Genomic DNA, 22,394 nt, shown 5'->3' with positions numbered 1-22,394 from the left:
TATCTCCTTAGCAGCCTTAAGGGGAGCTGGCAGGTTTGGTGGGGGGTGAGGTGGCGGGACAAAAGGGGGAAGAATCGCCAGAAAGTGGGATCCTGGAACCCAAAAGATGAGACTTTTCAGAAGGAGAAATGGCGCAATTCCACACCCTGATGGATCCAAGATCACGTGATAAGGGCCTAGCGAGGTGCTTGTGTGTGTTGGTGCTGACGCCCCAGGAGCGCGCCCTGGTGTCCACTCCAGAGCACCGCGGAGGGAGAAGACCGGCGCCGAGCTCAGGGGAGTGCGTGAGCTCGGGCAGCTCTTGCAGAAGGTTCAGGAAGTGTGAGCGGAGCGGCCCGGCCGCAGGCAACCCGGGAGGCGGCGCGGAGAACCCGCGCTCGCGGAGCCCCACCGCGCCGTCTCACGTGCACACGGACAGCCCGAGCCCCCGCCCGTCGCCGTCGCCGTCCCGCGAGCCCAGGAGAGCGGCACGGGCGCGCTCCCACCGCGAAGGAACGACCTGAAGCTCCAGATTTGGGCCCCGAGCCTGTGCTCCAAGGTGTTCTTCCCGTGACCTTCCGCGTGTCCGGCCGAGTCAAAGGAAGGGGGCAGGTTGCTGTTGTAGGAAGGCGGACACCGGCGTGTTTACAGCCGGGGAGAAACGGGTCTGCCTCACCCCCCACTGCTAGCCACGCCCCAGCCCCCACCCCCTGCCCGGCCACCCAACGTCTCGCGGGACCCGCTGTCTCCGGCCCCCGGACCCCCGCCCAGGCCCCAGGTCGGAGGGCGCGGCGCCGGCCAGCCCAGGGGGTGCGAATCAGCGTGCCCTTGCCCAGCTCGGGTCCACAGCCCCGCCGCGGGCCCGTCCAGGAAGAGGAAAGCTGGGCTTTGCTTAGGACGACGTTAGTAGCCGGAGTCCGGGTCAGGCCCGGGCGCCCCTCCAGCCTCTACCCCGCGGCTCTTCCGTCTCCTTCCCCCAGGCCTTGCGGCATCCACGCTGTGTCCTCTGGCGTGGGTCACCTTCCGGACGATGGTCCTGTCCCTCTGCCGAGGAGCACGATGGGGCCCCACAGCACCCACGGGTCCCCTGCTCCCCGCAAAAAAGCAGCTTTTGCACAAAGGAAAACGCGATCTAGCCCGCTCTCTTGCTGAACGACAAAACATTCCAGGACTGTGGCCCTATTTTATATTTTCCCCACGTCCCTGTTCTCTTACCCCCTTTAGCCCCGTTCTATCCCGAGTGAGGGCACATCTCGGTCCTAATAGTGACGGACCAAACACTGCAGCTGGGACTTATTTCCCCTGGCCCCAATCCAGAGCGATTTCCTTCAGGCTTCAGGCCTCACAGCGGTTGCTGGACTGGGGGGCTTTTGGGGAGGGCGGGTGCGGGAGAGCTTGGGATCTGGGGCCAGCCCCCCCCCCCCAGCGACCCGCCCCCTGCCAGCTGCTTCGCGTAAATGAGTTCATCCAACTCCCACTTAGCCACTCCGCCTTGGGTAAAACAGACCATTTTAATCAGGTAAAAATCATCATTTTGCAACAAGGAAAACCATAGTTCATAAAGTGGACTGATTTACCTACGATCAGAAATTGAGGAGAGAGTTGGGAGGGCCAGGCCTGGAGTCAGCGCTGTGGGTCCTGGGAACTGGATGGTCTGGGGGAGCCCCCACCTCGGGGAGTCCGGGCTGAGGGTGCACAGACCCGCCCCTCCCGCCCCCGAGGCACCTGAGGTTTCAACAAGATGGTGCTTCTGAAAGCTGCCCGGCTGCACTCCTCCCGTCCACACTTCCCCCTTGTCTCCCAGCCCCATAAGCGCGTGTGCCCTTTCTAAAGACAGAGGATGAGGCCACTTGGCAGTGATGCCACCATTTAATCACTCGATGTCCTTTCCTGAGTATTAACCGAAGTGCTGAGATTCACGCTGGGATTCTCGAAGCAAACGTGGACCTACCGTCACCTTCCTCCCGGTCGCTCTCTGCTCACTGGAGGACCCCACTGCCGCGGTACTCTGCCGGGAAGTCGGTGTGGGAAGCAGGAACCATCTGCTCACTTGGAGTGCTGAGGTCGGCCTGGATGTGCACAAGTTTCTGGAAGCAAACCCTGGACGCTGGGACCTGGGAAATCTGTGTCTTGCCTCTTATAAACCGCTGGATCCCAGGCAAACGGGTTAGCCTCTATGGGCCTCCGTTTCTCATCTCTTGAAGGGAGATCTTGTTGGGGGGGACGGGGTCGCTGGGCTTCCTTTCCCCCTCCATGGCAGAGAAGATAAAACTCCAGTCTACACGGAGTGTGCCCTACTTTGTACCAAATGAGAGCTTTAATCCCAGCCGCTTCTCTTGCTGGCTGTGTGACTTTGGACAAATGCCTATACCTTTCTGAGTATGTTTCTCTCCGTGAAAACTGGCCAGGACTGCTGGGGGTCATGTAGCCCAGTCCCGGCCCACCGGCAAGATGGGTCCCTCCTAAAGCATGAGATGGCGCCTAGCCAACCGCTGTTTGGCTTCTCCAGAGTGCTTCGCCCGGTTGTAGCTGTTGGGTGACGCAGCCGCTGATTCTACTGTGACCCCTCGTGTCTCCAGCAAAGAAATATCTTGAGCTGATCGTGAGCAAAGTGACTTTGTCTGAGCAGCAAACGCAGGTCTCCACCCGGTCTCCATCCTCGGGACTGACCTCCTCCTGCCCGGGGAAGGGGAGGGGAGGGCGGGTTGTGGAGCCCTGATGTCACACAGCCCTACATAAGGGCCTCCTTTAGGCTCCTGCGGGCGGTTTGGAAGCAGCTGGAGGAATGAGTTAGGTCCCGGCTGTGGGGATTTTTTTTAAGTCAGACACAGGCACAGCTGTTGCACAAAATGCAGACTCCACAGAAAACCCAAATCCTCAGACCCTTCAAGCAGAGGAAGAGTTTAGGTAAAACTCTTAAGGGAAGCTGTCTGGGTCGCCAGAGAGAGGGAAGAGGGTACAGACTTCTCTTGCTGTTTATTTATTCTTTTGTCTTTGAAATATTCATAGCAACCAGACAAGAGGAAGTTGCTGGAATCCGGGCAAAGTTCCCAAACAAGATCCCGGTAAGACTCCATTGGGCTCTTTGAAAAGGAGAACACCCTGTCCCTTGGGGGGGAAAAAAAAGCAGGTGAGGGGACCCCACTGTCTCTCCCTGTTCTGAGCTTCTAAGATGGTGAGAGCTCGGAGTCACATTCTTGGGATTGACCCTCTGACAGGTGATAGTGGAGCGCTACCCCGGGGAGAAGTTCCTGCCTCCCCTGGACAAGACCAAGTTCCTGGTCCCGCAGGAGCTGACCATGACCCAGTTCCTCAGCGTCGTCCGGTAGGTGCCAAAGTGAACGTCGGGGAGTGTGCTGGGCTTTTTCCATTTGCTTTGTTAGTTGGTTTGGTTCTGAGGCTGGGGGCGTTTTGAAGAGAGAGAAAAAGTTTCCAAAAGGTGACTCGCCTTTTAGATTCTGCAGTGCCCGGGAAAGATGCTGTGGTTTATACAGGTGCGAGAACCCCACAGACACCAAGTGTGGAGAGAGTAAAAGCTGCCGAGTTTTCTAAGAAGTTTCGGAGGTCGTCTTGGCTCCGGAACTAGTGCAGAAGATCCCTTTTTCCACACGCTGCTTAAAACCCAGTCTGCATTTTCCCAGGAGAGACACAGTGCCTTTAAAGTGGGGGAGTGGGGACCTCTTCCAAAGGCAGATATTCCCGGAACTGCTCAGACTCTGGGAGGGGGGACAGGGAAGGCGTCCCCACACGTGCTCCTCCCTGGGGCTAAGACACAGCCAAGAAAATGGAGCCATTTTTAAAGCTTAACAGGGTTAAGTAGTGTCACCCGACACACGGCTTCAATAAAAATGATTTGGGGCTAATGTGAATGCAACCCCTGGGGGGTGATTCTTGATGGGTTGGAAAGTCCGGAGAGGCCGGCCCTCGCACACTGCATGGCTGCTCGTGTCTTCAAAATTCAGCACGAGTGTGCGTTTGTCCTGATGAGTTGTGTAAGAGCATCCTGATCCCCCCTCCTCAGGGAAGGGGACCGTGGCTGGGTGTGAACAGGGCGGCTGAGGGAACATTAGGATTACATCCCCTCCCCCAGCTCCCTCAGAAACAACCCGCTCAGCTCCGAGAGCCAGTCTTTCCTCCTTTCCATACAGGGGTCACCCTCTCCTTCCCACCAGCCCCGACCCCCGCCCCATCCCAACACGGGGTGCTCCAGGACGTTTGTGAGCACTAGTTAGTTCTCTGTTCTTTCTAGACTCTGTCTTTGTTGTTTTTTTGTTGTTGTTTGTTTGTTTTAAAGATTTTATTTATTTATTTGACCAACAGAGATCACAAGTAGACACAGAGGCAGGCAGAGAGAGGAGGAAGCAGGCTCCCCGCTGAGCAGAGAGCCTGATGCGGGGCTCGATCCCAGGACCCTGAGATCATGACCTGAGCCGAAGGCAGAGGCTTAACCCACTGAGCCACCCAGGCGCCCCTAGACTCTGTCTTTGTAACAGTGAACAGAACAGACAGAAAGCCCTGCCCTCAACCCCCTTCTCCAGGGGAGGAGGCCAAGACCCACCCCGAAGGAGAGCACAGCGGGCCTTCTGGGTGGTTACGTGTCCAGCTCTTGGTTTCCACTCAGTTTGGGATCTTAGGGTTGTGAGATCGAGCCCTGCACTGGCTCCACGCTTGATGGGGGTCTGCTTGGGGTTCTCTCCCTCTCCCTCTACTCCTCCTGCTCATGCTCTCTCTCTCAAATAAATAAACAAATAAATAAATCTTAAAGAAAAAAAAGAAGGAAGGAAGGAAAGAAGGGAGGGAGGAAGAAAAGGCAACATACAGGAGGTGGGCGTGCGGACTCGGGAAGGTCATGCACACTCGGGAAGGTCATGCACACTCGGGAAGGTCATGCACACTCCGGAAGGTCATGCACACTCCGGAAGGTCATGCACTTGTCCCAGATCCACCTGCTTCCACTGTACAGCCACTGCTTTAACCCCGAACAGCCATGCAGTTGTCAAAGCTGAACACGGGGCTATGTTGGGAGGGAGTATCTGGTTGTAAAATTAGTCAGTTTCCAGCCACCTGTGTCCCCAGCCACCCAGCCCGAGCTCAGAAAGTCCAAAGCTCTGAGACCAGAGAGCGCAGGCTGTGCCTGCGTCTCCAAGCAAACGGAAGGTGCCGCGGGGAGACAGAACCCTTACCTGGGTGTCCCCATGGTCATGCTGTCCTCCACCGCAGGATGAGCCAGGCCCCAACTTGACATTTACAGCACGTCCAACTGAACTTTGCCGCTTCTCCCTCTCCTTGAGAGGGGAGGAGAGGTGGTGGGCGGAGAAGGAGCAGCGACCTTCCCAAATGTCATCCCAAGGCTGTTGAACAGTGAGGTGCTGGGAGATACTGTAATCGCCTTTGTATGTCCGGGGATGTACAGACCTTGGGTTTCAGAGCAAGGACCAGCTTATTTGCTTAGCATTTTTGTGTTGATATGTCTCCTAGTTAGTGATAGGACGGTCTCGCCTTTTCGGCCCAACTGGAAGACTTAATGGTCTTTTAAATCTGCAGGGAAGGAGTAGGGAGCAATTGAGTCTTCCGGAGGGTCATGATCCCGCAAGCTGCATCAGAATCCCTGGGTCTGCAGGGGCATCTGGGGGGCTCAGTGCGTTAAGATAAGCATGTGACTTGGGCTCAGGTCATGATCTCAGGGATCGAGCCCCACATCGGACTCTGTGCCCAGCAGAGAGTCTGCGTCTCCCTCTGCCCCTCCCCCTGCTTGTTCACACACTCTCAAACAAACAAACAAATAAAATTTTTATTTTATTTGTGTGGAGTGCAGGAATCTGCATTTTCAACAGCCCTCGTGGGGAACTGTTAAGTTTGAGGACGGTGCACTCGCGCGGGGAGGTGGGCTCCTTGGGTAGACGTGTTTGCGGCGGACAAACAGAGGTTAAGTCCGGCCTTGGGTCAGGGGCCCATTCCCTGCCCCTTGAAAGTTTTCCCGTCCTGCCCTCTCCTTCCTCCCCATCCAGGAGCCGCCTGGTCCTCGGGGCCACGGAAGCCTTTTATTTGCTGGTGAACAACAAGAGCCTGGTCAGCATGAGTGTGACCATGGCAGAGGTCTACAGGGACTTCAAGGACAAGGACGGCTTTGTGTACGTGACCTACGCTTCCCAGGAGGTGTTCGGCTGCTCGGGGTCAGGGCGGACCCTGCCGTCCTCTCCAGGACATGTCGGGAAGCAGTCCTTGAACCCGTGGAGGGATGGAGCGCCTCCTGTGTGTGTGTCGGGCCATCCAGGGAGCCGTGCTGCACATCTGTGATCGGCAGCGCCCCCACGACAGGAGGTCCGGCCGTCCCTGTATCTTTGTGGGGCTCCTTGCTCTTGCGCGCTCTGAGACAGGGGGGGCTCCTGGGATTCTGTACCTACTGAGTCTCTTCCGAGTAAGAAACGGTGAGCTTGTGTGACGGTTTTCTGCGATGAGCTGGGGATGGATTTTAAGTGACTTTGGTGGTGGAGCCGGCTGGCCCTTGGGGAGCTTGAGTTCAGCCCCGTGTGGGGAGGAGTCCCACGTGGGCTCGGTCACAGGGACCATCGGGCGGGGGTCGGGTCCCTGTGGAGCCCCCACATGGAGCCGGTGTGAACGGGCTCATCCGGGGGCAGGGGCCTCCTCTGTGTCCTTACAGAGATGATCGCTGTGTTTCCACTGTGTTCACTTGACTTGCTTATTTCCTCTTAGATTGTATTTTGTGTGTTTGTGTCTAAGATGCCCCCGTTCAGTATAAAGTCACGGAACCCCTGTGCTTGTTTGCTGCGTGCCAGGCACCTTGTGTCTCAGGGCCTCATCGCAACCCCCTGTGGCTGATTATTGTGATCCTCGGTAGACAATGACGAATGGAGGCCCAGAAAGGTCAAAATCGTTTCCAAATTCACACACAGCAGGGTGTGCTGGGATGGGAGCCCGGGGAGTCTGGCTTTGGAAGCTGCCCGCACTCCTCACTCTCTGCACTAGCCCGGATCTGAGGGGGTTACTTGGCGAGTTCCAGCTGGCTGCCAAGCTGCAGAGCCCATGTTCACCAGCTCAGCCCATGGGGAGCGCAGCAGAGCTTGGCCGATGAATGTTGGTGAATGTTTGGTTCAGCAGCGAGCTCCAGCGTATTTGTCAGGGGGAGGCTTTGCAGGGTGTTCAACTCGAGCTGGGTTTTGAAGCATGGATAGGAGTTCGTCGGGAAAGGAATTTTGCTCATGTATGCTCAACATACCTTTTCTGGAGCACTTCCTAAATGGTAAGTGCTGTTCCAGGTCGTGGAAATTCAACATTGACCAACACAGGTAAGGTCCCAGCCCTCAGGAGTCCCTTCGACTGAAGGGAGGGAGGAAAGGCAATATTCAAGATGAATTCGGATGCTTGTAAGGACAATCAAGAAAAGTAGGACAAAACAGAAGGTGATTCGCAGATTTAATCCTGGCTGTAGGATGGCCAGACAGAGCTTCTGGGATCATGCCAGGGAGGGAAAGTGGCCGAGCAGGTCCAAACATGTGAGCTTTACAATCAGAGGGGATTCTGGGGCAGTGGCAGTGGGGGAGGGGGAGAGCACTTAGCCAGGGGCCAGGTCTACAAGGTCAGCTTTGCTACGGTATTTGGAATTCATTCTAAGGGTGCTAAGCGGGAAAGGAGACGTGTTCCAACCGGAGAGAGAGGCTCAGGGAAGGTGTGATCTCCCCGCTTACGTCCCCCAGGAGCATGGAGCTGGCCTGTGTCCCCCGCTCACTCTCGGGATCTGCTGTCCTGCTCCAGGCTGCTTTTCCTGACTCCCAGGCGGCCAGCCTGCCCTCTCTCCTGCCTTTGGCTGTCCTCTCCCTGCCTGGCTTGCCCCCTCGACGGCTCTGCTCACTTCCTCTAACACCCATTCATTGAGTCCTCTTTGCCCTCTGCCAAGTGAAACATGCCTCCCAGACTCCCCGTCCAGACAGATCCTCTTGCTTCGCCTCGAGCAATAAATACTCTTCCAGAATGAATCCATGTCCCCGGACTGACTCTGACCTTGACGAGAGGTGGTTGGCCCTGGACAACCACCTAACCGCTGGTGCCCGGGGCTGGTGCTCCTGCTCTCAGCCTTACCCGTTTCCGTGCCTACCCTTGAATCCAGCATCTAAGATCATTATCATGCTGGGTGGCACCCGGGTGAGCTGCTGGGGTCTGTTCCATGTCCAAGACCGTTCCCAGTATGGCTTCCCTCCTGCAACAGCCTCTGGCTGCCTGGTTTGTGGTGGGCAGTGCTCGGTGTCCTGCTGCTGTCTCACCTACCAGCCAAGAACTCACAGGTGGCATCGAACCAGCCCAGCTATTTTTATGCTTGTGGCACCTGTGGATAAAGATTTCCGAAAGTGCACGGTGGCCTCAGCTTGTCTCTGCCCCCTGACATCTGGGGACTCAGCTGGGAGACCCAAGATTAGGAGTGAGTTGAGCAGCTGGGCACCAGGATCATGCAGAAGCTTCTTCAGTCTCTCATCGGACCCCTGGGCCCAAATGACTCCAGGCTGGGCTCCACTGAGCCTGGAGGGGCTCCATGGGGCCTCTCTTAGTGTGGGTTCCCGGACGGCCATATTCGGAAGGAGCAGTGAGGGGCACGTGATCCAGGGAACCAAGACTGCGGCTGACCTATCCCTAGGTAATGAATCTCAATTGATTTGGGGCGGGATTTTTTTTTTCTTTATTTTCTTCACATCTACTCAGATGCATAAGATTAACTGGCAATGGCTCCTTTGATAAATTATGACTTTTCTGTTATGGTATTCATTTCCTATTGATTTTTAGGAGTTCACAAAGTTGAATAATTCACTCTTCATACGCCATGAGTATTAAAATAATCACCCAGTTCTTTTTGATCTTGTTTATGGCACACTTTCTCACATAGCCGGGTTTTATCCTTAGGCTATCTTCTCCTTGAGGATTCTGAGGTTGCTTTCTCAACAGAAACTTTCTTCCTGCTCCACGATTAGAAACAATGTATACCTATCCCGAGTTTACTTCCAGCAGCAATGATTTCACTTTGTTTAAGTTGAAGTACTGGAGCCAGCTGGAATTTATTTTGTAACAGAAGAATGTATGCAGGTTCCATTCTTCCCAAATGCCCAACCAAGTGTCACATGCGGTTTTAATAAATTATCTACCTATGGACTTTGAATTTGCTCTGATTATGGGTTTGTGTCTTATTACCATAACAACAACAACAAATGCTTAAGAATAGTGGACTGTGACTCTCCTCTTCCGGATTCCCTGCGGCTCCCAGTAATGCTGAGCACATCTGGCTAATTCATGTTTGGTGATAAATTCGAGAACCTGCATTGTCAGCTTCGGAGGGAGATACCAGAATTACGGGACTGTGCCATTGGCTGTTTCCGCGGTGATCAGGTCAGGGAGGAAACCGTTAGGGTTTTGCTGCCTGTTTAAAGTCATTGGCCACCTCTCCCCACTCCCATAAAACCAAAGGAGGGCAGGTAAGAATGCGCTCGCTTCTGGCTCAGCTAACGTAGGAGCTAAAGCTGATCCCACTGCCTTGAGCGCCTAGACCAGAGACCATCAGACTGCCGCCTCCAGCATCAGACAGGGGCCTATCTGCGTAAATAAAGGACTTCTGGAATGAATGCGGCCTCACCATTTCTCTGCCATAGTCTCTGGCTGCTTCTCGGCAATAATGGCAGAGTTGAGAATTTGTGATGAAGACCATATAACCTGCAAAGCCTAAAATGTTTACTATTGGACCCTTTACAGAAAAAGTTTGCTGACCCCCTAGTCCAGGTTTATGGTAATAATTTTCTCATCAAGAGATCCCAGGCGGGATGTCTGGGTGGCTCAGTCAGTTAAGCATCTGCCTTTGGCTCAAGTCATGATCCCAGGGTTCTGGGATCGAGTTCCGCATCGCGCTCCCTGCTCCTTGGGGAGCCTGGCTCTCCCTCTGCTGTACCTCCCCCCTGCCTTGTGCTCTCTGTCAAATAAATAAATAAAATCTTAGAGAGAGAGAGAGAGAGACCCCCTGGGATAAATCATGTAAGAAAGAAGTTTCTTTTCATTGTTGTTGTTTGGTCCTACCTGAGCTGGGAAGGGCAGCATTTCCCAGGCTGCTGGGCTAGTCCCTGACTGAATGGAGACCCATAGGTCCACAGGCACTCCTAATCACAGCTCATACTCTCCAAGTCTCCTCTGGGCTCACTCACCTTTCTTTCATTTGCTTCTGAAACATGGATGGGAGATTTCTAGGTGTGAATTGTTTCCCTCCAGGAACAAAAGAAGCCAGTTCACACCGATTTCCCAGCAAAACTCTTCCAAGTTAGGGGACCTCAGCTGCTTCCACAAGACTAGATTCCAGATTCAGGGCAGGACTTCCCAGCCTGGGCACAACTGAATTTGGGTAAGTAATTCTCCATGGCGGAGGCTGCTGTGGTATCCTAGGGCACTAGCTGCACCCCAGCCTCTCTTTACGGATGCCAGTAGCACCGTCCCCTCACCCCTGTGGTGACACTGAAAAGTCTGCAGGCATTGCCAGATGTCCTCTGGGGGGTGAAATTGCTCCCTGCTCAAAACCACAGCTCAAGCCTGCTCTAGACCTGTACACACACGGGTCAGCCTCACCTAGGAGCTGGTTCAAAATGCAGAAGTTCAGGGCTGTCTCCAGAACTACTGATGGGAATCGACAATTTATCAAGATCACTCAGGTGATTCGTAGGCTGGAAAGTGCAGACATCGTGCTCCATCCACTCCCCTGCCCCTTCTGTAAGCACACAACTCGGCCCAGCACCGTATTAAGAGACAACGTGGTATCCTGCGACGAGCCAGAACTTTGTCATCAGACAAACCCAGGTTCAAAAGAAGAGTCTTCCCCATGGGTCTCGGGGAGTATTTATGTCCTCATCTGGGAAAAAAAAATCTCTTGTTTTTGCTTTTACAACATGAAGACCTTCTGAGCAGATTGTTGTTGAAAGATCAGCAAACATTTCGTACCAAAGTTTTCAGATCACTTATGTAAGTTTCCCACAAGTGATGAGATCAAAGGCAGCGAGGTCCGCACTAACGGAGCCACACCAGGAGCGGCTTCCTCTACCCTACAAAGCCCAACTAGTTCGGATCCCAGGGGACCCCGCGGGCGTTTACGTCGGAGCCGCCAGTCACCACCAGGTGGCGCCAACACCACTTCGTTAGATTTGGCCAAGCCCTTCGCTGTCAATCAACCTAACCCCCTCAATTTTAAAGTTCCTAATGGGGTAACCGAAACTTCTGAAGGCTAGCTCTAGCCCAAGAGGAAATCAGACATAAATACTGGGGAAAAACAGACAGAACATTAAAGGTCTCTCCTTGACATGAATGCAAGTTGGACCACAGGAAAAAACTGCCTAGACCTTGGAGCTACAAAACACCAGAAAGGAAAGCTGGTCCTCCGGACTCCTGGTGTTGCCATGGCAACCAGAGTCCTCCTAATGGCACAAAAGGCCCAGATGGCAGCGTGGGAGAGCGAGGACCGGAGACCACCATGTGGGAAAAGAAGTCAAGAGACGGATACGAACAGCAGATTTGTAGTAGCAGAAATAAAACACGTCCCAAGTGTTATTTTACCTTTGTTTGATGCCTTTTATCAGAAGAATAAGTATTATTCCTCCCTAAGCACCTAGTTCAGAGAGCTCGGCCACTGGTATGATCTCAGACCCTGAGCTACGGTATTAGAGCGACTTTCCACGGAGACTGGATATAACACTTCCAAATCAACAGCACAGACCCCTGGGTCAGCAGGAAACAGGAGTCTGAGTGGGAGGACCGTCTCTGGGCAAGTAGCTCCCTTAAACTGATTCAATCTCCATGACACCTTGGAAGAAGGGGTGCTCTGCGTGGGGAATACAGGGTTTTCAGCCACTGAAAATGACCAACCCCGTTCATAAAACAAAATGGACAGTGTCTTGTGAATTTAAGTGTTGTGGTTCCCTCTAGGCACAATACCCTTTTGGAAACAACCCCTCACTTTGTCCCCCGAAGACGCCACCTTTTCTCCTCGTTCTGTGTCCCTGTCACTCCCTGTCCCATGGTCTTTCATGCCTAGAGAGTCCCCTCTCTCGAAGGATGAACTCTTCCAACTCATCCTGCAAGATTCAAGGCAGCTTTGTGACTGGATTCTGTGCTCTCTCCAGTTTATCAATGACTTATCTGGGAGCTCCACTGACCCTCGATCTCATAGTCAATATATACAAGACCTTGAAAAATACTTATGACTGTTGTTGTTCCCATTTTAAGGATGAAGACGCTGAGCTTAAGAAAAGTCAAGTCAAGTTCTAAAGGCATGGGCCCAATAAACCTCTAGATCAAACTCACATCCGTATCCTCCTGTGTTCTCAACATTGCATGGGACATACTTACATAGAAAGAAAAGTGACTTGTCGTTTATCCAAAATTTAGCTATATATCCTGTGTTTTTATTTCTTATATCTGGCAACCCCATGTGTACCTCTAATATGGGCCAGTATTAACTATGTCCGTTGGGACTCTCCCTTTGCATGGTGAGTTTTCAACAAATGGATCTACACCGAGCTTCTGGGTCTCAAACTTTCCATAGGGAGTTCTCCAATTTGAGTCACTGGAAAATGACAACTTATTTAAAACCAAAGTCAACTGGCCTTTACTACCCCAGTGGCTAGTCCCCATTCCTGCACACACATTTCTACATACCTTTAGTATTGCTTCTTCCACCATGTCTTAATTATTGTGAGTAGTACCCTGCCTGGGAAAATCAGCATGAACTAAGACCGCATGTGAGAATTAACAAATACATGCATGAATGAACAAGCCATTATGGAGACAATGAATGTATTCTCAAATTCTTTGTATTTACTCTTTCAAATAGATTCCTGTTCATCTGCGGATAACAGGGGGGTCGTTAAAATACAGAAACATGAGTGAAGACACCGCGTGAATAACAGACCTGGATTTTGGTGCCCAAAGTACCTTCAGAGAAATGACTAACAAAAACCAGATACTGAAATCATGAAATCAGATCAAATAAAGGGAAAAGTAATGAATGACTGCAGTGGTTTTGGGGATTGAACTGTACCTGCTCAGATTTTCTCAGGCAGTTCTAAAGACCTTTCAAAAAAAAAAAAAAAAGTGATTTTTGGGGGTTGAAACCTGAAGAAATGACCCAGGTGGATGCGGTGTGGGGAGAAAGGTAGCTCTCTGTGTAGGGATGGGGGTGGAGGTAGGAGCAGGAAAGAGACTATTTTATTTACCCTAAAGAACTTGCCCTAAAGACTTTTATTTATTCTAACAGGTCTAAGGATGACCTGATTCACAGTTACCTGAGCGATTTGTGTTTTAGGACTCCTTTATTCTTCAGGACAAATTATACTAAAACGGTTTTTTAAATTAGATTTGGAAACCCCAAATCCCTTCTGTAAGAGAAGCCAAATCTTAGAAAGTAGGGCTTTGGCACATTGTGAAGACATTCTCCGAGGAGCCCTTTAGTGATTCTTCACCTTTTCCAGGAGGGCCTGACTTCAGAGTGGGGTATAGACATTTGTCTTTGGCTGCAGTCACTTAGCTAGTCACATAGGACAGAAAGTTCTCTCTTTCCAGCTATAGGTCTCAGGGGCCCTTAAAAGTCTTGATTCAAGGTGGGCCATCCCTTCCTAAATGACTTCACCATAGTTAAATCTACCCTCAACTTCAATGCCCCCAGGTCAGCTGCGGACATCCCTGAGTCTGGATGCCCCCAGCCTCTTCTGAGTCACTGAGATTGCAGGACCAGCCCAGCATTCAGAACCGCAGAGAAGCCCCAGCTGGCCGGGGCTGGGCCCCTACTCCAAGTAGGTCATTTGTTGCCACTAGGAGCCATGGAAACTGGAGGGACCAAATGATCTTGAATATAATTTGGGAGAATTGCTCGGGTCTCGGGAGCATTTTAAGTATTTTTTGTCATCTTACTTGACTCCTAGACAAACTAACCTAGTTTAACTCTGTTTCAGCCAGTGTGGCACCCTTGGTGTTTTGGGTCGCTGTAGGCATTCGACAGAGAGCTAGAAATCACTCAGGTAACCACCAGTCAAGTCATCCTTAGACCTGCTAGAATAAACAAACGTCAACCAAGCACATTCGAAGATCTCACTGGCATTTTTAAATGATTCACAAATCAGGCAACAGCCCATCTAGCAAGTGGAGGGGAGCTCCGCCAAGCCGTAGGAAAGAAAAGGTTTTTAAAGGCAGAGAGAGGACATCTGGGTGGCTCAGTTAAGCGTCTGCCTTTGGCTCAGGTCAGGATCCCAGGGTCCTGGGATTGAGTCCCGCAGGCTCCCTCTTTCTGTGGCTCCTGCTACTAGGGGAAAAAAGCATTTGGGAGCTATAGTCATAAAGGTACATAGCAGGTGGGCACTTAGAAAGCCGGGAGTGTGGACTCTGAGAAACAGAGTGTTTTATAGGAAGGGGGGAGGGGGGAGCCTGGTTGGGGGGATTACGGAGGGCACAGATTGCACGGAGCACTGAGTGTGGTGCATAAACAATGAATCCTGGAACACTGCACCAAAAACTAATGACGTATTTTATGGGAACTAATGTAACACAGTAAAAAAATTAAAAATAAAAATAAATTAAAAAAAAAAAAAGCAAGGAGTGAGGTTATCCCTGACCACAGGGAAGGAGGCACTTGGCCTATTTGGGTTGGTTGGTTGGTTTCCAGTCTTATTGAGATACAATTGACATATAACCTTGCCTTAGTTTAAGGCGCACAACGTCATGATTTGATGTCTGTATGTATTGCAAAATGCTCACCATGATAAATTTCGTCACCATCCACCACCTCACATTCTTTCTCGTGATGAGAGCTTCTGAGATCTTCTCTCCTAGCAAATGACTTCCACATCTGCAGTTCGGTATTGCTAACTACAGTCACTGTGTATCCGTGGCAACCTCAGGACTCAAGTATCTGGTACCTGGAAGTTTGTGGCTTTTGACCCCCTTTGCGCATATGGCCGGCCCCCCAGTGTCCCACCTCTGGCAACCAACAGGGCTGACGTAGTTGCTTACGTTAAAGCTTAATTTGCTTCTGGCTTCATTGTTTGGAACTCATATACAATAATAATGTAAAATCTAAATGTTAAAAAGGAACAGGGCCCAAATGGAGTCACTCTGGTTAAGATCCAGCAAGACTTAATAGCTAATCTAACAGCGGTGTCACCCTCCCCAGGAGCGGAATGTGAGACCAATCAGCCTGGATTGTTGTGGTCAGCAATGGTGATTACCAGCGGGCCCTCTAAGTGGCCATTGTGGTGGCCCAGACTCCCTGCCTCGTGCAGAGGCTGCTTTTAGGCAATAGGCTTGAGCCGTGGAAACCGGAGCAAGGCCAAAGTGTCCCCAGCGCCTACCGAGCTGACACAAACAAGCTCCCAAGTGACCCACTTCAAAATAGCCACAACCCTACCTGGCCAGTCACACTCAGGCACAGTTCCTGAGATTATCAAAAAAGGGAAAATTCGGTACCTTCCCATACTTCCTTCTTCTGCCTGTAACTACAGCCCCTCACTGACCCTCTCTCCTCTCCTGTCCTGCCTGCCCTCCCTTGTGGTGCATTTGATTCACTCCGATCTCTTTTGTTCGGCCTTGGCTGAATTCTTTCCCTGCCCCCACCTCCAGCCTCCACCCGATCAGGCTGCTCCTGACCTACCCCGTATGACGTGCCCCCTCTGTCCTCCTGCACCCACACCTCTGCAGGAGGTTGGCAGGGCTGTGGGATGCTTGGGAACCTGCACGTCCAAATTTAAGGTGTCTTGCTCTTGGATTCACAAACTTTTCAAAATCCTAGGAGTAATCGAAAATTTAAAGTGTTGGGGTGCCTGGGTGGCTCAGTCGTTAAACATCTGCCTTTGGCTCAGGTCATGATCCTGGGGTCCTGGGATGGAGCCCCATGTTGAGCTCCTTGTTCAGTGGGGAGTCTGCTCAAGGATTCTCTCTCCCTCTGCCCCTCCCCCTGCTCTCGCTCTCTCTTTAATAAATACATAAAATCTTTTTTTTCTTAAGTGTAAAAAGTTGTGTTTACATAGGTTTCTCCTACTGGGCCATGCTTTCTTTATGGGCAAAAGCATTATTTTATATCCCTAGAGCCTAATACCATCTGGCATTCAGGAGATGCGACCCTCATTTTTAAAACACTGCCGTGAACCCTAGTTACACATGCTAGAGGATCTCCCAGGCGATCCGTTGCTGCAGGTCTGACAACCACACATTTTGAAACCTCGGAGTGTTATACAAGGTCCTCAGAGATCTAATGCCTAGTCTCACTGCCTGGGACTCCACTTCTTATGCCAGAAGCTACAGACAGATTTGATTTACATCTTGTAGCCTGTCCTCACCCGTGGCCAGTCCCCTGGGTACACAGCGTGTTTCAGTGAACGTGGCTTCTGCTCGTGGCTTTCACTAGAAGCAGAGTGTAGCTGAGTCCTAGCTCAAGCCAAACACTCCCCAGACCTCCGTATTCCTCTCTTCGTTAGTCTTCTTCCACAGTCACTCTGATTTAGCCCAGGACAATCGAGCTCCCTGCCCTGTATTTGCCCTACGGAGGCTTACCTGGCAGTACTTCCAACAGTGAAAGCAGACATTTGGGGGCTGGGAAGACCAGATTTATTTGGATATGGGACTGGCTGGGCCTTTGGGAACTTTTCTAAATCCCAGTGCTATTTTTAGCCTCTCTTGGAGACCTAAACCAATTGACCTGCACAGCACACAGACGGGCTCTGCACAGCGGGTCTGGGACGACCACTTGCGCTCTGTGTTATGAGCCTGTTTGGGTCGCAGCTGACAGCTGCCACATTACTCCAAACGTGGCTGGTTTCACACCGTTTTGCCTTGAGCGGGGCTCAACAAACTTTTCTCCAAAGGGTCAGAGAGTAAATACTTTAGGCTTTACTCTCTGCCACAGTTCTGCCATCGTCGTGTAGGCGTAGCCATGACGTGGCCGGTGGAGGGTGGTGGAACATGTCGCCCTTGGGCATAATGGTGCTTATAATGGATCAGCCACTTAGGCATACTGGTGGTTGTGAATCGTAGGCAGGTATGAAGCGGCTTCCTCAGAACTCTCTGTATCTGCCTAAGGACAGATCTTCCAAAAGGGACGGATTGTCCTAAGTCCCCTCCCTAGGACTTTCTTCAGCCTGAGAGGATAAACTCTAGTCAGAGCTGAGGAGACTAGAAGTCCTCACCACGCCCAGATAAGCTGAGTCACAGTCACACCCCCCATCCTTTCTTCTGAGGGACCTCTCCCCTTCCCTAAAAATCATTTACTTTCCGCTAAGAAGCCTACGTCCCTCTCTCTTTTCCCTATTAAGATGGTTTTGAAGTCTGAACCCTAAGCTACCTCAGGGAATCTGCTCATTCTTTCCCCTGGGTCTCTCGCATGTACACGAGGTACACATGTTGTAGAGGGAAGAAGTTCTCCTTCTTCCCTTCTAAGCTCTTTGACTAGTCTAGTAATTAAATTGACATAAGACAGATCAACAGGAGAAAAACAAAATTCAATTTTAGTACCTATGTAAAAGAGCCCCATAAAAATAAAAGACTTTTCAAAGAAGTGACCTGGGCGGGAAGCTTTTATATCTTTCAGAAAAAAGAAAATAAATTGGCAAAGAATTGACAAGGCAGACGGGTTGGGCTTGGGGTAGAAAATTGAAGAAATTTTTGTTTGTTTGTTTCTGTTTTTGTTGTTTTGTTTTGGTTTTGGTTTTTAATGGCCTTCTCAGCCCTAAATTCCTGTCTCTGGTGCTAAGGATGTCTTCTACCCTCCTGGTGCAGGGGGTTAGCTTTCCTGAGTTCAGGGCGACGAGGGAAGGTCAGAGTGTCTTTTTCACACCAGCTGATTCTCTTTAAATTAACTTTAAATCAAAATAAACAACACGCAGTGTGGCATTTTGCAGATAACATATTCTGAACTCCTACACTGTTACTAAAGTTTTTGTTCTTCTCTTGTTAACGTCTTTTATCACAGGGCGCTCAGTCAAGAACTTGGAAGAATGGAGGGAAAGCCATTCTACCCACATCTGTCTCCATCTGTCCACTTGTTCAGGCTGGTGCTATCCTGTCGCCTGCTTTGTTCATTACATGTTGTTCATTCTTCCTCACCTCTCCTCTTTCTCTGCCCTGCCTCTCCTACAGCCTTTTGTCACCATGGGGGTCAATTCCCACTTGTGAGTCATGTGTTTCATGTGTGTCTAAATTTAACCAGTGCATGGACTGGATATTCATCAACCCTGATTACCCACATGTGGCACAGTTCCTAGCATCCTACAGACACTCGGCGAAATATGTGTGGAATAAATAGAAAATGATCAGTGGCCACGGAAGTCATCAGAGAATGTTCCATGATGTAGAACCTGTTGGAGTCGCTTCGTTGGTGAGAAGGCATTGGCAAGCTACATTTACTAACAGTTGCTACTGTTCACTGAATGCCCACCATCCGTCCAACAAGCATGGACTGAGCACCAGCCAACAGGAGAAAAGCTCCAGGCTTGGCACTGGGCCACGGCAGTGGACACAACAGTCAGGGGCCTGGGTGGCTCAGTCAGTTAAGTGTCCGACCCTTGATTTTGGCTCAGGTCATGATCTCAGGGTCAAGAGACTGAGCCCCAGGTAGGGCTCTGCACTCAGTAGGGAGTCTGTTTAAGATTTTCTCTCTCCCTCTCCCTGTCCCCTCCCCTCACACATTCTCTCTCAAAAACAAACAAAAAAAGAGCCAGGAAACCCTGCCCATGAAAGCAATGACTTTGTTGTGGCTTTGTATTTTGATAGAATTCAAAGGTATAACTAATTGCAAAAATAATACAGTACGCTTTATCAAGATTAGCCAATGGATTTCATTTTACCCATTTTTGAGAGATTTTTTTTTTTAATGTTACACTTCATTAAAGAAATTTTGGTAAAGGAGAATTTGGGAATTCAAACAAGTGTGCAGTACTTGGCACCACGGCCATCTGCCATGGAATGTTTTATTTCTTTTTGTCCTCCTCATGAGTCACTGAGCTGACCATAAAATGGGCGACTGCACACTCCGCGTGGTGCTGAAGGAATGAGTTAATAATGGTCAAGTGCGTTCTAATAACCTCTGATGAAAGACATCATGCAAAAGTAAAATTCACTTCTTTCTTTTTCCCTCTTACAGCTAACAGCTGTGACCGACTTTATGTTTGTGACAAGGATTAGCTTGCATTTTCCCTGGCCTGGTTTCCATTTCCCTCACCGTGGGATCTTGCCCTCATCTCCGGTGTCCCCCAACCGCCTGTTGTCATGGCAGCGTGAGAGATTTCTAAGTTGTGTTTTCCTTTGTGAGGACTTTTTGTGCATTCCTCCTCCCTGCAGCGAGATGTTCTCAGCTGACTGACAGCTCAGATGCCCTTTGGTTAATACTCACAGGAAACTCTTTAGCTGCCTTTCGCCTAACACTGTAGCTAACCCAGGACCCACGATGCCACGGGACGCCCGGGGCTTCTGTCCTCACTGGGCTCGGTGGACGTGGACGCCCCTGGAGTTGCGCAGTCCACTCCCCTGCAGTCTGTACGCACACCCTCCCTCATCCACGACCCTCCCAGGTCCTCTCAAACAATTCACATTCACCTATTCAGGGTATTAAAATCTTTCCGTGTAACTATTTCTCAGGTATTTCTAAACCCTGAGAAGCTGAGCAAACTGCTCCCCCACTGCAGAAGTGTCAGCTGCATCCTGCTTTGAGAAGGCTCAGGGCTTCTTGGTGAGAGACATAATTACGACTGGTCATTTATTCCCCGGGTCAGGGGCGGAGAAGGCGCACCGTGGGTAACCGCAGGGTCTCTCGCTAAGAGGTGACAGAAAGGGGTGGTCTGGGCCCCTGCAGCCTCGCTTCTGAGCATGACAAGCCGCCCACATGGGATCCAAGATGGCGCCGGCGCCCCCTCAGCGGGTTCTCCCGCATGAACAGCCGCACCAGCCCGCCGGCGGGGCCAGTCAGAAACCTGGATGTCATCCTCCACCTTCGATTTTCCTCTTTTCCCAGCCCCACCTCAAGTCTGTCAACAAGTCCTACTGATTTTTTCCTACAAAATACATCTCAGTTTCCTCGCTTCCTCTGCCCATCTCCGGGGCAGGCCGCCCCCTCTCCGGGGCTCCGGCCGCCACAGCTCCGCCGCCGCTCCGCCGTCGGTCCGTTATCAACACAACTGAAGACTGACCTTAGGTGACCTTCATAGCCAAACTTGCTCCCGGACTCGGAGCCCTGCGCTTCAGTGTCTCCCAGCACCCGTCGGTCCTGCCTCTCCAGACAGCCCCCGGCCCCCGGCCTGTGTCGGCAGTGAAACTGGGGTCACAGGCCCGGCTGCCTGTCAGTCACGCACAAATCCCCTTCCGGCAGGAAGATGCTTCTCAGCCCCAGCTTACTAAGTAACCTGTGTCGGTCCGTGATGCCACGTCTCCAGATGGTCTCAGAAGAACCGGAAATCCAGGTTTTAACAGAAACCACTCCACACAAAAACACTGGCACAGAGTTCTAATTTGTTCTAAATACCCATGTAGGCCCCAGATACCTTTGTGTAGAAACGCTGCCTACCACTATGGACTAGTGGTCAACCTAGACGATGCCAGACTCTTCCCCGTGAGTGGTTGCACACTCGTCATTCCAGGCGTATCTGGAATTCTCCTGCGGCTCGTTGCAAGTCCCCTTCCTCTGCTTTCTACCTCAGAGCTGCTCAGAGTGCGGTCCACAGACTGTGTTCAGCTGTGCCGAAAAGCTGGGAGAACCAACACGTAGTTTGCAAACTGTTCATGACAGTTTTCCACCAAGAAAAGTACAAAAATGGACTTTAACATTTATAAGAGTAATTTCCTGTCTGTTGAATATAATCATTTGGGGCTTGAATTTAGTGTCAGAGTCAGAAAACATTTTCTGTGAAAGATCAAAGAGCAAACACTTTAGACCTGTGGGTCATACAGTCCCTGTCCTAACTGCTCAACTCTTCCATTGTGGCATGAAGACACATGAAAGCACACCCAAGGGGCACCCGGAGGGCTCAGTCAGTTAAGCGTTGGACTCTTGACTTCAGCTCAGGCCATGAGCTCAGGGTGGTGAGATCCAGCCCCGTGTTGGGCTCTGTGCTGGGCGTGGAGTCTGCGTATGATTCTCTCTCCCTCTGCCTCTCCCTGCTCACTCTTTAAGAAAGAAAGAGAGGGAGGGAGGGAGGAAAAGAAAGAAAAGAAATGAAAAGAAGAAAGATTACCCCAAAGCATGTGTGGAAGTGTACATAAATGATTGAAAGTTCCACAGAACTTTTTTATGAAAATGTGAATTTCACATACTTTTTACATATCATGAAATCCTACCTGCTTTTTAATTCCCACAACTCAATGAAATACTATCACCACCCCCCATTTTATCAGTGAACAGGAGTGGAAACAAAAGTTACATACTTTGCCCAAGGTCACACAGGAAATTGTGTGAGTGGAGGTACAGGCCCAAGCCACCTGGTAGCTGCCCCTTTCCTATGAACTGCTCTCTGTTTGGAAGCCTAAACAAATTCCTTTCTCAGATCCATAATGGGAGTCTCCAGGTCAAAGTATCAATATTGTGGTAAATGAGACGGAGACAAGACTCTCTCCTTCTTGCCCTGGAAAGGCATTGTACAGAACTATTACATTGCCATAAATCTCTAAAACACACATTTTGTGAGGCCAGGCCTTCCGGTAATAGGTAAAAGAAAACAAACCCACACAGTTTGTAGGATTTTTTTAACCAAGGAAATGCAATCAAATCCAGAGAAAGTCCATTTAGGAATGTGATCTCTCCAGATAATCCCATCAGCCCTTCCTAACTTCCTTAACTATTTACAAATTCTCTCAAGTTTTACAATATTTTTCTGATCTTGCACTGTAGTTTATTTTTTTCCAGTTTCCATCAAACAATCCATTCTCTCAGAAAATATTGTACACTCTTTGAGATCAGAGATACTTGATGTCTAATCGAGGAGGGGCAGACAAAATTAACACCACTGGGCAGCGTGTCTGTCCAGATAGGTGCTGATGGAGCAATACTGTGGCAGCTCGGGATGCCACAGGCTGCTCCATGGGGCCTGGAAGGGTCAGGACACCCTGTCCCTGAGCTGGTCCTCAGCTTCATGACCCTCTCCTCTACCTGTCTGTGCCACCCCTCATGGACAGCTACCTCTCATTGACAATTCCTTGTCACTACACTCATAGAAGACCGTCAAGAAACCCCAATAATAACAAACACTTTTTAAAAGAAGGACCATCAAATGACCAATATGATCAGCATATCCTCTCCCTGGAAACTAATTCAAGCAAGAGCCAGGTTATAATCAGACGGCTGCCTGATGAACATAGAGACAAAACAAGACAAATTACATGTATATTAAGCTACAGAACTAACAGCATCAAGAATT

General features: G+C 50.7%; 1 protein-coding gene across 1 annotated transcript; it reads left to right on the top strand.

Annotated features, from left to right (window-relative positions):
- Positions 1 to 234: 234 nt before the first annotated feature.
- MAP1LC3C (microtubule associated protein 1 light chain 3 gamma) lies at positions 235 to 9,142 on the top strand. The gene is made up of 4 exons (XM_045084658.1): positions 235 to 2,886; positions 2,989 to 3,044; positions 3,198 to 3,304; positions 5,988 to 9,142. Exons 1-4 carry the CDS (start codon positions 2,829 to 2,831, stop codon positions 6,274 to 6,276), a joined length of 510 nt encoding a protein of 169 aa, XP_044940593.1. The 5' UTR covers positions 235 to 2,828; the 3' UTR covers positions 6,277 to 9,142.
- The last annotated feature ends 13,252 nt before the right edge of the window (positions 9,143 to 22,394 follow it).

This window comes from Mustela putorius, unplaced genomic scaffold (genome assembly GCF_011764305.1).
Source record: "Mustela putorius furo isolate JIRA1106 unplaced genomic scaffold, ASM1176430v1.1 tig00000785_pilon_pilon_pilon, whole genome shotgun sequence".
Taxonomy (NCBI): domain Eukaryota; kingdom Metazoa; phylum Chordata; class Mammalia; order Carnivora; family Mustelidae; genus Mustela; species Mustela putorius.
Note: the sequence above shows the minus strand (reverse complement) of the source record. Positions and strands in the feature narration are given on the sequence as shown.